The following is a 16797-nucleotide window of genomic DNA, read 5'->3' as shown; positions in this document are numbered from 1 at the left end:
TTTTTGTTTTCTTGATGTTGCTGCCCTCGCTTCTGGTTTCACGCTTCATTAGGCCTGCAGAATCCTTCAAGCCACCCGCCGTCGCGCTTGGGGTGTGGATCGGCGTGTCATGATGAGAAGCCCCTCTTGGCCGCCATGAAGCGCCTGGCCCTGACCGGCGTCATCTCGCGACATCATCGTCTCGAGAAACACCGCGTGCTCTCCATTTCCGTCGACCTGGTAACCACTTTGAACATCGCTGCCCTTGGCGGCGTGCAATACGCCTACACACGTGAGAGCTCATTGGCAGCATAGGCCTGGTTCCGGTCGAGACCTAGCACCTGCCATCCTCTCCCGCCTTGGTTGTGAAGAGGGGTAACGCGCTCGCAGCTTCGAGTACACACTCGAATTAACCTTCAAGGACGCATAAGCTGCATATACGTTCCTGAATCTTCTAGCCCTCTTCATTCCCCCAACATACCCCATTCCGACGTCTTCCGCTCCAGATTGCAGATCGCCCCTTCTCAATCTGGAAGACTAGTAATCGCTGCCTGTCTAACAAAGGTCCCCACTGCGCCAGATCATGGAAGCCTTTCCCTATATCTCTCCACAACTCAAATATTCGGGCCTGACCAAGCAAGAAAGAGAGGGTCTGCCAGCAAAGGAGAAGCCCGTCACCATGAACAAGGCTAATTCTCCACGTACCAAGTCGGCGCAGACAGACCCTACCAAGGCGGCCAGGAAACATGAATCCATGAACAATCGCAGCTATGCGATTCCATTTCCTGGAAGCATGAACTCATCTGAAGATGACACACCACCCTTTCCCGACGCCGAGGTGTCTTCACTGGCGCTCGACAACAAGCCTGGTGCCCAAATACACTACACGTACTACCCTGCATCCAAGCCCCACGGGGGTCACCCAAACCCATTCTCACAAACGCTGATCGTCTTCCTAAACGGACTCATGATGCCAAGAAGTTCGTGGGATCCGGCAATGCGCAGTTTCTTAGAGAAACGGATAGCTGGACGTCTACCGTATCCTGCTCTATTGAGTTACGATAGATACGGCCAAGGAGACTCAGATCCCGATCCAGACGACGAGCATCCACCACCATCGCACGGACATGACGCAATATCTGCAGTCAAAGCACTCAAGCAATTCACACTTCAAATATGGAGGGATCACCTTGACATCAATAAACCCACCCACTATCCATGTCTCATCTTCGTCTGCAATAGCATCGGATGCGCACTTGCAAGACTTTTCGCCCAGTGCTACCCAGGGACTGTGTCTGGCTTATTGTTTCTAGACAGCATCATGGCCAACTCAGACTACCAAGATATATGGCCGAACCCAGATGCGCCAGACTTCAATCCACACACACTACCCGAAGGCGTAACTGAGGATGAAGTACGCTCGACAAGAGAAAAATATAGAAGAATGTTCCATCCCGATGTCCCCAGTCAAGAGGGCTTATCAAGAAGAAATCTCCCGCAATTATTACCGTACGCGGATGCACCGAAGCTCGAAGGCTACCTGGGCAGAGGTCCGTATCTCACAGTCGTGGGTCATGACTGGGAGACCTTTGCTGAGCAGTCGTGTACGTACATGTCTCTTTCCAAGTCGACTCTTGGACTTCAGAGACTAACTCGGCAAATAGACACGGGCACAATGAAGACTCCAAAGGTGCTCACTATGACCTATGCCAACCCCGCTTGGCGCCGCTACAATGAAGGTCTCTGCCAAATCACAGATGAAGGCAAGGCTATCGGTCCCATAACAGCTGTCCGGTGTGGCCACTTTATCCAGCAGGACGACCCCAGATTTGTGAGCGACGAAATGGTGAGTCTGCTGGATCGGGTAGTGAATCGCGTTCAGCAGGTTAGCCAAAGAGACTGACATGTACGATTACCATTCGATAGAGGAGAATGTGGGTTGGGTCGGGTCGAGGTTTAATATTTGAAGGTCATGTGGCATGATATACAAGAAATCTTCAGTATCTAATAATCCAGAACCGCGTAATGATAAGAGAAAAAAAGGCCGCCCATATATACAGAGTTTCTTAACAAAAGAAAGCTATAAGCATTCCTGTATGCGGTATCCAAAGCTCGGTCGAAACGTGTCTGATCGTTCGTCCTATTGTCGTCGTGATGTGCTGAGTCTCTGTAGACCTACAAATTTCTGACATATGATCAATGTTCATATGCGAATTTGATTGCTCGTGCACATCGAGTAGTCGTGGTCTAATCGTCGTTGTAGCGTAATGAGCCTGAAAGCTTCCGCCATGCCCAGCGTCTCTGCTCCAGTGATCATCTATATCCAAGATGACTCATTGAGAGCGATTTGGAGTCGATGATCCAGTATCCAACTCCAATTTCAATTCCCTGACCCATAACGAATCTCAAAAATCATCCATATCTCCCATGAAGTTATCATCACCCGTATCCACCGCCTTGTTGTTCCTCAAACTCCCACTATGCTTGAAATCATCATCCAAGTCGTCATCTTCTGCAGCCTCGTCTTCATCTTTCTCCTCGAGCAACTTCCTCTTTTCTTCTTCACCCAACCCTGCTTTATTCGCAGCCTGCATCCTCACGCTCAATGGCCGATTCTGCATATAGCTCTCCATGTAGCTGGCGCCCAGACTACTGGGGTAGCCATAGCTCCCCGCCTGGTCCACGTCATCTACACCACTACCATGTAACCCGCCGACGTAGGTATCGAAGTTGGTGTCGTCGTCTGCGAGGTCGTCGATTTCAAGTTCGGCGCTTGTAGCGGCGGCGGTCGAATAGATAGGATCTGGACCAGCAGTTTCGGGGATAGAATGCACGGCTTGTAAAGGGAGTGAGGGGGACGGGTCGAGAAACGTGCGCGTTGCGGTTTGGGCAGAGCCGAAAGGTATGCTGGGGGAGCGTGGGGAGGTGAGCGGTGGAGAGTGTTCGGCGGCAATGGATATGGTATTTGGTGCTTCGGACAGGGGTTTTGCAGCCGAGTTGATAGCGTTGGTCATGGGAAGGGGCAGGCTGTGATGTACGGCGTCGCGGTGTTCGAGGTAGACTGGTGGCTCTGGGGTGGTGAGTCGCGGATCTATCATGTCGTCGAGCGATGCCGTTGAGTTTGAGGCGGACGTTGCTTCGCTGCTGGGCGATGTGAGGGGTGGTTCCTCGACGGTATCTGCGGGCAGGACGGTTTGGCCGTCAATGACCAGACTGACTCGCTTCCGCTGCGATCGAGGCTTGTCCTTGTGTCGCAGCGCAGACTTCTTCATGGTGGTGCGCTTGGCCTTTTTGACTGTCTCGGCTGGGTGATTCTCCTTGGCTGGCTCCTCCGGGGCAGCGCATTCCATGTTCGTATTGTCCTTGCTAGACTTCCGGCCGTCTTTGCTCTGCTCAGCATCTCTTGACGCTCCTGGCTGGGCTGATTTGGGCGTGGTGTTTGCGCCGTGCGCGACTTCAGTCTTGGGCTTCTTCTTCTTCTTTTCCGGCGACGTGTCGCGTGCGTCGAGCAAGGGAAGGAAGACAGGCGTAACTAGGCCATAGAGCTCCTTCTCCCGCTTGTGGACTCTGGTGTGCTTCTTCTGCTTGATCCTCTCTTCGGGCTCTGGGTCGAGCGGTGACGCAATGCTTTGAGCATTACTGGTAATGGTTTGTTCTGCAGAGGCGGATTGCTGGTCGCATGCCATTGAGCGGTACCGGTCTACAAGCTAGGCCCAAATCAGTCTCGCACAAGAGTCGATGCAGCGGGCGCAGAATCCTACCTCGTCGCCATATCTGCGCAGCTCGTCCTGCTTGGCCTTTATGTAGTCGTTGATGTCGTCCTCGAGCTGCTGCCTCCTCAGCTCGACGCTGCGGGCCAAGGCGTCCAATTGCTCTTTTCTGAAGCCTGGGACCTCGGCCAGGCTCGGGTCGGCGTGAAGAAGCATGGACTGCGCTGGAATGTGAGTCTTCTGATCGGCCGGATGATTCCGCTTTGGGCGAGGGCCGGAGCAGGCCTCTGCGGCCTTCAGGTGGTTATATATGGCGGAAAAAGATACTTGGCGGCACCTGAGCAGCGTCAGTCGTCGCACTCATGGCGGGCGGTTATATGCAGCACAGGCTGCGATGGTCGGATTGCCCGTCGCGTACCTGGTATCGGGGAGTGACGCATTCGGAGGCTGACGGGCGATTGGCCGGCGTCGAGGTCACAGGACGGCTTTGCTGTGGCTTCCGCGCTGCGCTGTACCAGAGTCAATCTCACCGAGCCAACGAGACTGCAACTGCAGCCTTTGCAGCTTCTCACGCGGGCAACGGGCGCGGCAAGCACAATCGCGTGCTCGAGAGGCGTCAGGACGGTGATTGCAAAATCTCTGCCTCCGCTGGTCAGAGGGGCACGCTCAAGGTTGTGATCTGACGGTTTCTATCCGGCTGCTCTTCGGATACACGCCTTGCCTAACTCGGCCAGGCCGCGGTGGGGGCTTCTCAGGCGTTGCAGAGATCAACGGTTCTAGAAGGGTTCGCGTCGACCTGCTATCCCACCACCAGCCGCCCTACTGCCACACCACGCGTCCACGCCTGCTTCTGCTGCAACTGCCACCACACCACCATCGCTCCCTCGAACTGCTCGTCATCGGTCAGCCGCCAAGCAGCCCGCGATCCTGCAGTTGACATGCTGTGGGACCCAAACAAGTATATAAGCAGACATAGGCTAATCCAACGTCTGCGTCTCACCCTCGACACGTGCCCACGCTGCTGAGCTTGCTCTCTAGCCTACCACAGCCACCACAGCCCCCACAACAATCTCCCAAGGCCTCCACACTTCGCTACGAAAGCCATGTAGGATGCAATCCTTCCAAGAAGTCGGCATCCACATTAACAAAGCTTCGCCAAAAGTCTATCTCGCACCGGCTGGGCTTCTTCTGGATGGCCCACGTGACACCTTCACTTAATCTCCGACAATCGTCTGCATTCTTACCCATCACCAGGAACAGATCTCGGGCAACTACCACTTGACCTTTCCAGATGTCTTCGTAATGACCCAGCGTCATAGTCATTGATTTGTGTATGCTCCATTCGCTCATTGGCATATCCTTGGGAATGTACTTCCATTCCCAGAATCTGCCTCTGTCGTCCAAGAACCTGTCTCCCTCCCTGGCGTTCATTGGGTAGAAGTGCGGAGCAGACCACATACGCAGCGCTGAAAACCTTGCTGAAGCGTGTTGAGCTCGAAATTGTTTTGCCGTCTTGACCATGTAATCGCGGTCCAAGGGTGTCGGGTCTACCATTTCCCCGATCATTTTCGTTGAATGGTTCTGGTGCCGGCAATCAATGTAGAGGTCGAGCGGGCGGCCGGGTTCGGCCGCGGCTGTTACAACACCACTGACCCGCGGGTGATACGAAAGTCGAATGACGCCCGCTTTGAACAAAGGAATGATCACGGAACGTATCGCTTTGCGCCATTCCATTGGGTAAATGTCCTCTACAAACTCAAGAGCCCCTCGATTGTTGTCTTTCAGAAGCTTGTCCCGATCGGCCCAAAGCTTCGCTGGCATATACATGTTGCTATGATGCGTTCTCCGGTCTGGAATCCGCTTGGCTCTTTCTTCTTGGTCAAATAGTAGGGACGACCTGAATGGTGTGCCATATTCAGAAGCGACAAAGTCTTTTGTTTCATAGAACATGGCGATGGCAGCATAGGCTTGGAAAGCATCGTCAACGTTTCGACGTTCTTTGCGGAAGAGAGGTGCCATCCCCATAAACTTGCAGAGCTCGAACGGACCTGGGTTGATAGCGCTCATGACGAAATCGTCCATGGACGCTACCATAGACTGGTACTCGTTATACCTGCTAAGACCGCCAGGTTCCAAGTCCCCCAGATGACAACACTCCTTCGCGACTAAAATGCAATCGTCAGTTACTGTCAACACCGGAGACGATTAAGCTACCTCTATCACTTGACCGTTGGGAATGACTTTCAATCATCTCCCCAACATCATACGCCTTGTTAAGATATACTCGCTGACGGCGAAGAGCAGTCCTTAGCGTATACATGAAATCTGCAGGAGGAACCTCGAGTCCGGCCGTTACCATGCGTGCATGCTCGGGATCGTGTACTAGAGGTAAGAAATAGTGTGGGTCTTTTGTCTTAGCCACCCACTCATATTGTGGGACCAAAGGACCAGATCTTTGCTTGTGTGCTTGTTGATCTGCCTCGAACAAGTGTTTATGAAAATCTCCTTTCAAAGCTCGACCTGGAGCGCGCCTGGGACTCAAGTCCGTTTGTAATTGTGCATTCTCTTCCATACTGGCGTCGTCTTCGTCTTCGTTTTCGTTCGATTCAGACTCAGATTCAGATTCAGAATCAGGATTAGAATCAGAATCGGAACCCGATGATTCCTCATCAGTACTGAGATCGTAACTGATCTTCCAGGCTCTGAGCTTTCCCATCTGGAATTTCTCTATGGCGGTCTTATAACGGGGAGACCGGTTGGGTATGTCGCTTTCCGCGTCTTTCGGAAACAGGATAGCGTCCTCTACTTCATCCGCCTCTGTGAACTCGTATCGCAATTTAACCATGTCATCTACTGCTTTCTGTGTTTCGGGAACGGACTGGTTGCTAGCAATCTCCGCATTCTTGTCGAGGACATCAGCCATAGTCTGTACCTTCTCCCCTGGATGAACGCTGCGAATACGCCCGGTATCATCTTCTTCTGTCACAGTTTGGAAGATGTGGCGAACCCGGGTTAACATGTCTTTGGCTGTCCGAAACTGAAGGGCATGCGCAAACACCTAGTTTCGTTAGCTATCCACAGATAGACATAGCTGTGCATGGAATACCTCTTCAATCTTCTGCTGCAGCTCGTAAGCGCCTCCACCGGGTGCCGCATCCCAAATGTAAACATCGTAGTAATCATCGAAATTGACCTGCCATGACCTCCTAGCTTCGACCTTTTCGATAAAGGCAGGTCCGACTTCGCTAGTTATATTGTATTCGCGTTTGCTAGCTCTACCAATCCCAGTCTTCTCACGGCTTAGCCAGAGTTCCTGTTCGGGTGGCTGCACTATGACATAACCAGTTACTGGATCGCGAATCAAAGCACGTAGTTCACCTGACTCCATAGTCAGGTACTGAATGAAGCGACGATTGAAGACATCGTTACGCTTGATGTACTGGGCAATGGGTGTACGAAGTCAGTGTAGGTCTTTCATGCAGTTTTTACAGAGAAACTTACGCCACAAATGATGTTGCGGGATTCTTTGATCTCGTGTGATCGTCCTGCAATCCCACGACCGCCAGTTTGAGATCTTTTTGTTTTAGCCTCGGCATTATCGATTTGAAAGTAAGGTATGAACCCAACAAGCGCGAGTTGTTGACGATGGGCATCCCCAGTGAATCTTGTCCACTTTGGAGCCAGGAAATAGTGATATGTGGTCAGTATGTTGAGCTCGAAGAACTCGTCCCAGTTGCGACACAAGGCGACGGCATCAGCGAGGTTGGAGTCTTTGGCGATGATGGAGAAGTGGAACCAGCCGCTGCGGTTGAGAGCTTGCTCGCTACGGTAGTTGTACATGTCACGACCGCAAACCCTGATCTTGACTCGCTTCTGAGTGAATGTGTTCTCACCAGAAGTGTTACCAAAGTCTACAAGGCCATTTTGTTCCGACTCGGGCGGCCGCTGTTGTGATTTCTTCTTTGTCGCTCTTTCGTGTTTGGTGCGGTATCGGTTCATGAGGACAGAACGTTGACCACTGTTGTTATGCATTTGTAGCATGATGTCGTCCGTAACATCGTTGTGGAAAGGGTGTTCAGCCAAGTCTGTTGGTACCTCAGGCTCATCAGCGCCATCCCTCTCGCGTATGAAGTCTGCACATGCATCTCGCACATCCTGAAGACTAGGACGCTCCAACTTGAGACAAAGATCTCGTAAATGCTCTCTTGTCACATCGTCCTTTTGTAAAAATTCCTCTATGCTGTTGGTCTGGATCGCAATGGGTAGCAGTGCGCTAGATGCTAAGAGAAGCCTACAGAAGAGGAGATTCTTAATTTCGCCGATCTCGACCAATAGCTGCTCGATCTCATCGTGAGGAAGTATGGGAGTCGTCCTGGGCTCGACAGCGCCCTCGCTGCCATGAACATAGTAGCTCGCTACGCGTTCAAACCGAACAGGCGTCCGTAGTCTCTCACGCATCTGCTCCTTAGTCTCCATTTCGATGAAGCCCTTGCCCCCATCGTCTTGTGTGGTTGGATCTTCTAACCTCTTTGTCTCTGCGTTAGCTTTTCTTGCTCTCTTCTTCGCGCTCTTGGAGAGCGCCTTCTCTGCAGGCTTTGAATTCGCTGGGCCGTCAAGCTGGGATGGCTCCGCTTGCACAGGGAGCTCGTCATGCTCTTGCACGTTGAGCATCAGAAAGAATTTGATGAGCTCAATGTAATTATCCTTTTCATGGCCGTACACATCTTGGATAGGATCCCATTCCTCTTGCTCTTCCTTTGACATCTGCGCGAGGCTTTTGGCATACATCTTATTCAGGTACTGTTCTTGACGCTTCTTGTTCTCTTTGGAGTTTCTTTCACGTTGATGACGATCGATCTCTTTTTGGTGTCGTTTGAAGAGTAATGATTCCAGTTTCACTTTCCTCCCCTCACTTTCCGCCTCTTCCGCCTCTTTCTCCTGGCATTGTTTAATCCAACCAAACCACTGCTTCTGCTCGTACATGACTTCCGCAGCACGTTTGCCAAGTTTCTCGAGAGCTTTAACCATGTTGTATCGCTCATTCTGTAGTCGGTCCAGGTACTTTTCGTGGCCATAGTCGTTATCAACTGCAAAGAAATGACTATGATGCAGTTTGCGTGCTCGAATTACGCGATCAAGCAAGTTGTACCTTCGGAACAGATAGTCGTGTAACTCCCGTAGTGTTGCTTCGCTGTCGACATCGTTGAAGTCTTGAACAACGATAGAAGCTTTCTTTCCAGCCAAGTACACTGGCAACTCCTGTATATCGAGGACGGCGTTTCGCCCTTTGTAACCTAGGTACAGAGCTGCAAATGTGAGCATTAACAGGCGAAGAGCGAAGCTTGCTTACCATGGCACTGTCGAGAGTGGAATGCACAGAGTCTGCCATCCAATGAAGTCGCTTCTCTGTCACAGACTGTTTGCGCACTCAAGTCTGATAGCAGCCGTGCACGACATATTGAAGCCATAGCACTGACGGAAAGTACACCGATCCAGACCCTTACCTAATACACATGATTTTCTCACAAACGTCGTTGACGACTCCGAGCAAATACTCCTTTTTCAATTCGACAGGCAAAAACGAAGTCCGTAGCGCTTCGAGTGACGAAAGGCTGGCGGTCTGAAGATGAGCCAGATGCCAATCGAGGGGAGCAAAGCGGGTATGCGCTAAGATCATGGCGCTAACCGCATATAGAAATAACCTTGGAAGAGTGGTAATCCTCTCACGATCGCGCAAACATGACTTTGTATGGTATACGTAACAGAAAACGACGTCTGTTTAGTTGTTGTTCACATGATTGTTCTAGCCTTCTCCATAGTTTGTAATTTGCGATTACATACAATCGTCTTGTTCAATTTACTAGTCTACCTAGGTACATTAGACTGAAGGTTTCTTGGTGTATTCCAGGTTGAGACATTAGCGAGCTGGGGTGACCGAAAATTCGTTTTGTTGGCGGTAATGTCGTCTGCAATCGACAAGCACGTGGTAGATACGTCAAGAAGAAGAACTTCAAGTTTAATAGATAGAGCTTTTTGGGTTCGAGCGAGAAATGCTGACGCATAGGATGGACTTGGTGTACACTGATAGAAAGAAATTATGCATTTCTATTCCTTTGCTCAGCTCCCGTACTTCCTTCCGGCGTTGTGTAAGCCGTCGATCTTTCTACAAGGCATATGAACTGCCTCCTCTTCCTATCATATATAGCTACCTGACTAGCAACTCTTGAGATGGTAACGGCTAACCTGTATGAAGGTGGCTGTGGAGGTCGCGCTGGAATGGTCCTAAGCGGACATCTACTAGTCAACATTGAGAGCCTTATGAGTGGTGCCGTGTTCCGTCGTAATGTGCCCGATTGCCTCTACAACATAGGCATGTATGAGGACTAGCGGATATGGCCGTGGGGGAGCGAAGCAAAGAGATGTCCAGCTTCCATCACCGGCCATTGTATATGTTGCTGAACACCTCCCTGATATCTCGACACTAAATGCTGCCTACTAGTCTCAATCGCCGCCTTCCTCTTCCTTTGCCTTCTCTTCCGCTTCTGCCTTCTTCTTGTCCTCCCATTTCTGCTTCTTCTCCAACAACTTCTGGAGGTTCTTCGCGCCATTAAACACACCATATGTCTTTGCACTACACGCCGCACATGTAGGATCCTTCCGATACCTTTTTAGGGCGCAAGCCTCGCAGAAGTAGTGTCCGCATTTTGTGATAATGGGATTCTTGTATGGCTTCTTGCAGATGATACAGGCGAACGGTATCTTCTCCAACAGCGCGAGATCAACCCCATCCTCATCCTTTTCCTTCTCGTCCCTGTTCGCAGAAGCGACAACCGTACCCCCTGGCTTCTTGCCCTTGGTCGACATCTCCCATTCGCGGTCCAGCTTCCAGCCTGCCGCATAATCTTCACGCGCGTGCAAGAACTTGCAGTTGTCGCCAAAACCACAGAACCCTGTCTGCTTGTAGTCCTTGCACACATCCGGCGTGTAATCTGTGACGGTAATTGTTCGTATGTTTGTCGATGCTTTCATAGGCCCTACTTGGCGACTGGGCGCGTCGGGGTTCTTTTCAATGAAGGTTTGAGGCTTCGTTCGCGTGCTGCCGAGCAGGTTTTTGGAGCTGAGAGCGTCGTCGGCGTTCTCGTCGTACCAGTTTGATTGCTTGGTCGCATCGTTGCTTGCTTCTATTACGGCCGAGCGATTCGCTGCGTACTGTGTTGTGCCCTCGACGGCTGTGGTCGCCTTTTGGTCTGCGGTGGAAGCCTTGAGCGCATTACCGTTAGTCTTCCGTCGCTTGACTACGTGACCATCTTCGCCCTCTGCGTCTGACCCTGACGAGAAATCCGAATCGGATTGAGGCGGTGGCGGAGCGACTTTTCGGGGCGCAGCTTTGGCACCTCGCTTCTTGAACTTGACGACGGGCGCGTCCATGGTCGGATATGCGTGAATGAGTGTGAGGTGAGGTGCAGATCAGGTAGTGTTGTAGGAGTGAGCCGCAGAAAGTTCGAGCCAAGCTGTGGCTGAGAAATCCAGTTTCACGTGATGCAATCCGGGGTAGTGGCGCAGGGCTTCGGAGGTCCCGGACTGTCTACAGTAGGTAGATAGCGGATAGGGACGGACTGGCAAGCTAAACCCTGCAATCAAACCTACGTAGACGTAAAACGTCTGTGACCGGTACTTGAGCTTTTTGTGGAGGTTGTGTTCGGGACTTGATGGTAGATCCTTTAGGTACGGTCTTATACCAGTTCATATGCAGGCTGCGGCATTCCTGCACCTGTAGATCCTGGACTAGCGAGCATAACGATGCATGCAGAAAGACGCCTGCAAACATGCGATAGAAACAGTGATATTTACAGGTGGGAGCATAGTTGGCTTCTATGTGTTGTTGTACATGGTGTGACCCTACCTAATAGCAGATAACCTTGCAAACACACTAAGCACGTTCTTCCAACGAAATGTTCTTTTCATGCGTTTCGCGGTGTTTGCTATGGATGTTACGTCTCACTGTGTCTACCAGGAACATGGCGTCACCCCTTTCCACGCAGCCATGTTGACATGGCACATGGTGGTCGTGGGGTAATGCAATGCGCGTCTTTGTTGCGGTGATCCAATCGCGCATACAAACAGCCCCCCTCGGCCTAGCAGAGCTGCAGTAGTGAGGGGGCCCGCTGCACTACCACGTCGTCTGCATAGTCTAGCGATTAGACGTGCAGCAAGTGCCGGCGCGAACCAATGGAGGGGAGCGAGGGGCATCTGTAGCTTTGTTGATGTTGTGGATGCGTGATGGGTGTGCGCGCTGGGTCGATGGCGAAAGCGTGAAAGCGTCAAAAGCCGCGCACGGTGCGCTTCATTTCGCTCTTCTGCACAACATCATCCGCGCTGCTGTCATCCCTCCTCTGTCGCCTCTGTAGCCCCTCCAGCCCGTTCGGCATTCCCTTCTTTTTCCTTCTTCGCCATCCCGAGGCTCAGCCTGGTGATGCGCCTTTGCTTCTTTTCCCTAGTGTGACGGAAACGCGACCGAGTGCCAGCAGCCGCTGCCGTGTCCCCAGTCGCTTTCCCACGCGTCCTTCTCATCCAAACCCTTATTCCATTCCGCCCACCGCCCGACGGAGTGTACCCTTTACTCGCTCCTGTCTCTAATACTCCCCCGACACGCCGCCACCACCTGCCGCTCTAATCCGCGCACGTTTCCCGCTCCTTAATCCTGCCTTTCGCCAACTCCGCCCATCTCCTACCGCCATTTCCGAGGCACAGCGACGTGCAAGTGGGGAATCTTGTCCAGGAGATGACACAATAAGAAACAACCCTAGGGACTACTAATGGCTACAGCAAATCCTCCACCGGGCGCGCTCTCGGTGGAGCACCACAATGGCTCCGACCCCTTCCTCGCGGCGCCGCACGACGCCCACCGGCAGCGATACTCTGCCTTCGACAACTCGCAGTTCTCTCTCTATCTTAATGGATCGCCCCAGCAGGCCAAGCGCGCCCTCGAGGCACACTTGGCAGAGACAACGCGCAGACTACAGGAGACGTCGCATCTGGGCAGCGCGCTTGTCCAGCAGAGGAAGGAGCTAGAGGACAAACTGAAGGAGGTTGATCAGCAACAACAAGACAGTGATATCGGCCCAGAGCTGCGCCAGAGGCTGGCTGAGCTAGAGAAGGAGTTCAACGAGGTTGGTCGGGAAACGGCTCGCGCCTTTCTCCCCAAGTCTCGCGTCCCCAGTGGCGAGACTGATCCCACTGGCGGCTCCATCTACTCTAGCGAAGCGATCCAGTCACCGACCAAAGTGAGCGTTCCTTCGCGAAAGCAGAGGAACCAGCAGCCTAGTCGCATCAATGACATCGCGCTGGCTACAGAAATCTCTACGTCTTTGCTTTCTCAGTTGAAGGACCTCCAGGCCGTTCTCCTTGAGAAGGATGAAGCCCTCAAGGCGGCTGATCTGGATCGATCGCAGCTCGAAATTGAGGTCGAAGGCTTGTCGCAACGTTTACGGACACTCGACGAAAGCGAATCGCGGCTCAAAGACGTCAACTGGAACCTTGAGACACAGGTCCGCGAGTCGGAGACACAATTCAAGTCAGCGGCAGACAAGGAGCGAAGTCTCAACCATGCTCTGGACCTAGCACGTACTGAGAGATCAACCTTGGAGAAGGAGTTGGAAGATCTGAAGCAGATGTACACGAAACTCAATGACGATCACATCAACAAAACCAAGCAGCATGAGACTGAGCTTTCTAGTTTGCGGCGAGTTGCAGCCATGACAGAGACGGAGAAAGGTGCAATGCAACGCAAGGTCGAAGAGCTCACGTCCAAGAACCAGGAGCTAGCTCAAGCTATTGCTTACCGCGCAAGATCAGAACATCGTGGCCGATCTGAGGGATCGTCTGACGATGATCGTGGTGTGAGATTCCAATCTCGTACCCCAGAACATTCACCTGAACCTTCTCCAAGCAAGGCCACACCACGCCATGGTATGCTCGAATCGGAAACACTCAAACACTCGCTCCAGCACGCCCACCGTATGATCCAGCAACTCAAGAACAACATCCACCGTGAAAAGACCGAAAAGATCGAGCTGAAACGTATGCTTCAGGATGCCCGTGATGAGGTTGACGCTCAGCGCGCTCTGGCTGGACCTGGTAGTGCAAGCAGGCGACGGAAGAGTGACAAGGCTGCCTCCATGAAACCACCTCCGCGAGCTGATCGTCTTGGAGCATTGCGTAACGTCTCACAAGAGATTGTGGAAGACGACGAATGGGAAGAACAAGACATTGTACCTGAGACCCCAAGTAGGCCACCACAACACTTGAACTCTGTACCAGGGTCCTTCCCAAGCGGCTTCAGTTCCGCCGCAGAGACGAGTGCATACGAAAGCGCTGACACTGCTAACGAAACATCGGATGCTGCTTTCGAGACTGCCAACGAACGTGATGGCATGGCGACTGAATCTGACGCGTTCCAAACCGGAGCTGAGACCCTTGACGGAGATAGCAGCGATCAGCTGACTGAGACTGAAGCAGGACCTGCCAAGTCTAGTGCGCGACGGAGTCGACCATCCATCTCACAAGGTGGTCGCATCAATTCCTACCGAAGTACAGCCTCCGCCTCTGGCGACGAATATGATTCAGACTTCAGGACTCCTCTTCACCACCAGAGTTCTCGCTTCAGGTTGAAGGCTCGGGACAGCAGTTCGCGGAGATCGACGCCAAGAGGTTTGGATTTCTTCGCAGGTACGCCACCCGCGTCAAGAGACTCTCCTGCCGGCTATGTTAGCAGCAGCAACGAGAACACTCCAGCCCAAGGCAAGAGTCTGTTAGCAGAGTTGAACGATCTGAGTGGAGACGACGATGATGCCAGTTCTGTGGAGGGTTCGCCAAGTCGATCCAGTGTCGTGTATTCCAGCCATGCCACGCCAGATCCCCTAAGGAAGGCCGTTCTTGGAAGGTCCCTTCTTCAGTCGGATGCACCCAAGCCGACTATGGTGGATTCGGGCACGATGACAGAAGCAGATGTTCCTGAACCCATCTCCATATCTTCCATTTCAAGCCAGAACACTCAACCGCAAGCCGTTCCCTTGCCTACATTGCGAGTCTCTGCCCTGCATTCGCAAGATACGAGCCCGCAAGCTCTACCCCGTCAAGATCTCAAAGTCTCCTTGGTCTCCTCGCAAGACACCGAACCTAAGCATGTGCTTCCGCCAACTCTTGGGCTCTCTACCCTTTCTGGCCATGCTACCAGCCCTCAAACCCCTAAGATACCCCAACTGGCTGTATCATCTTTCTCAAGTCAAGGAACCGAGCCAAGAGTTCCTTCAGCTCCGTTGTTCGCAATTTCTTCGCTGAACGCACAAGATACAACGCCACGTGCTGTACCTATCGCTCCTCTAAAGATGTCGTCGGTGTCTGCCAATACCACCGAGCCTCGACATGTTGCTCCTCCTTCTCTGGGGGTATCCACCGTGTCATCCCAAGGTACTGACCCTATTGTACCAGCGGTGGAGAAGGTCATTGCTCCTTCTCTGGACGTGTCGTCTATCTCTCAGCAGACTACGGAACCCCGGGAAGCTCCGGCCCCCAAGCTACTGGCTCCAGCAGGCCTTTTCACGTCTGCTATCTATGCGCAGGCGACAGAGCCTACACAGCACGACGAATCTACCTCGGCGTCGGAGTCGAGGTCAATCTCCGATATCGTTCCAGCATCTACTGCACAAGACTCTCATCACAGCAAACAGCCTGCACCACTCCAGATGTCAAGCTTGTCTGCTCACGCGACTGAGCCTAGGGACGTACCCTACAAACCGACATTGCTGCAGATGTCTTCTTTGTCGTCTCACACGACTGAGCCTAAGGATCTACCTCGTGCGGTCCCATCCGCGTTCTCTGTAACGTCCGTTCAATCAACAGAACCGCTGGCGCCGAGACCCAGCAAGCAGCAGTTTTCTCAACTTTCCGCACAGGCTACCGAGCCTGCTGCACTGCGGCAACCACAGTTGGAACTGTCAAGTTTCTCTGCTCGTTCTACTGACCCAGTGGAAATCCCTAAAGCAGACCCGCCACAGCTCTCGTCGCTGTCCTTCCAGACATCCCATCCTGTGGAGCCTATGAGAGGAGCACCGTTCTCGTTCTCCGGGCTGTCTTCACGGTCAACTGAGCCAGTCGTACCAGAGAAGTCGTCTCCTGCCAACTTTTCGGGGGTCTCGTCTCAAGCTACTGAACCCGTACAGCCAAAGCAGGCACCTCTGCAATTGTCTGTCCTTAGCGGACTTCAGACCGAACCGGTCACACCCCCTGCTCCTTCGGCTTCTGTACACAACATTTCCGATGTGCGAACTGTCCAGGATACTCAGCCTGAGTCGCCGACGCTTCCGGCATTTCTGCCAACTCCGACAAGTCGTCCATCCACAGCGAATCGTGTTTCAGCTCCCACCATGACATTGTCTCCTGTTGCTACACAGGGCACTGAACCATTGACACCGTCAAGACCTGTTACTGCTCATCGGGCCGTCGCGCCTGCTGTAACTACCAGTGCTTCTTCCCAGACAGAAGCAATGGAGAACAAGCAAGTATCTACGCCAAAGGTTGGTTATTTTGACGCTACACTACCCTCGGATAAGGATGTCACATCAGAGATGAGCACCCCACGAGTTGACAGCACGGATGGTCGTATGCCTCTTACGCCTGTGAATGCCAATGTTGTTGGGGAAACGCCCCGAACACCAATGACAGACGGAGGCACTCAGACAATGGTGTCTGCCCAGCAAATCGACAAGCTACTGCTCGCCCGGAGTCAGCGATGGAGTAGTTTGATCACCACGTCCGGGCTAGAAAAGTCACTGTCTCCACCTGAGTCGCCTGGTAAAAAGTACGCAAATGAGCCAAGCCGAACACCCAAGCGTCCTGGTAGCTCTGGAAGTATGCGCTCTCGCGCTGCAACACCGCCACCACTGCCTTCGGATCATAAGGAAGTCATCGCCGCAGCGACTCTCAAACCAATCTCTCCGGGCGCAATGGGACCGCCTACAATGCCAGCATCTGCCTACAAAAAGCGACCGCATACGCCTACTATCAAGACGAACAGCAACACTCTCACCCCCAGGACAGGCGGAACCAC

The 16797-nt window shown here is 52.7% G+C and overlaps 4 protein-coding genes across 4 annotated transcripts; 1 reads left to right on the top strand and 3 right to left on the bottom strand.

The window, feature by feature from the left end:
- Positions 1 to 562: 562 nt before the first annotated feature.
- CC77DRAFT_1056234 (hypothetical protein) lies at positions 563 to 1882 on the top strand (the record flags this gene model as incomplete). The annotated part of the gene is made up of 2 exons (XM_018527892.1): positions 563 to 1583; positions 1644 to 1882. The coding sequence occupies 2 exons, from the start codon at positions 563 to 565 to the stop codon at positions 1880 to 1882; spliced, it is 1260 nt and encodes a 419-aa protein (XP_018391554.1).
- Positions 1883 to 2133: 251 nt separating this feature from the next.
- On the bottom strand, positions 2134 to 4383 carry CC77DRAFT_26966 (hypothetical protein). The gene is made up of 3 exons (XM_018530954.1): positions 4108 to 4383; positions 3741 to 4026; positions 2134 to 3650 (listed from the first exon to the last, which is right to left on the bottom strand). The coding sequence occupies exons 2-3, from the start codon at positions 3903 to 3905 to the stop codon at positions 2385 to 2387; spliced, it is 1431 nt and encodes a 476-aa protein (XP_018391553.1). The 5' UTR covers positions 3906 to 4026; positions 4108 to 4383; the 3' UTR covers positions 2134 to 2384.
- A 398-nt stretch (positions 4384 to 4781) lies between these two features.
- CC77DRAFT_924255 (hypothetical protein) lies at positions 4782 to 9157 on the bottom strand (the record flags this gene model as incomplete). The annotated part of the gene is made up of 6 exons (XM_018533798.1): positions 4782 to 5854; positions 5904 to 5976; positions 6130 to 6747; positions 6796 to 7128; positions 7191 to 8995; positions 9040 to 9157. 6 exons carry the CDS (start codon positions 9155 to 9157, stop codon positions 4782 to 4784), a joined length of 4020 nt encoding a protein of 1339 aa, XP_018391552.1.
- An 851-nt stretch (positions 9158 to 10008) lies between these two features.
- CC77DRAFT_952554 (hypothetical protein) lies at positions 10009 to 11117 on the bottom strand (the record flags this gene model as incomplete). Its single annotated transcript, XM_018535413.1, has 1 exon — positions 10009 to 11117. The coding sequence occupies one exon, from the start codon at positions 11115 to 11117 to the stop codon at positions 10191 to 10193; it is 927 nt and encodes a 308-aa protein (XP_018391551.1). The 3' UTR covers positions 10009 to 10190.
- Between the last annotated feature and the right edge of the window lie 5680 nt (positions 11118 to 16797).

This window comes from Alternaria alternata (assembly GCF_001642055.1).
Source record: "Alternaria alternata strain SRC1lrK2f unplaced genomic scaffold CC77scaffold_1, whole genome shotgun sequence".
NCBI lineage: Eukaryota > Fungi > Ascomycota > Dothideomycetes > Pleosporales > Pleosporaceae > Alternaria > Alternaria alternata.
The sequence above is the reverse complement of the archived record's forward strand: the minus strand, read 5'-3'. Positions and strand labels throughout refer to the sequence as shown.

What these genes read in the sequence shown, in the direction of transcription:
- CC77DRAFT_26966 (XM_018530954.1), bottom strand. Translation starts at nt 3,905, where the DNA reads ATGCTTCTTCACGCCGACCCGAGCCTGGCCGAGGTCCCAGGCTTCAGA. An exon ending in TGCGCAGATATGGCGACGAG is followed by an intron (nt 3,651 to 3,740) that starts GTAGGATTCTGC and finishes GCATGCGACCAG; the next exon opens with CAATCCGCCTCTGCAGAACA.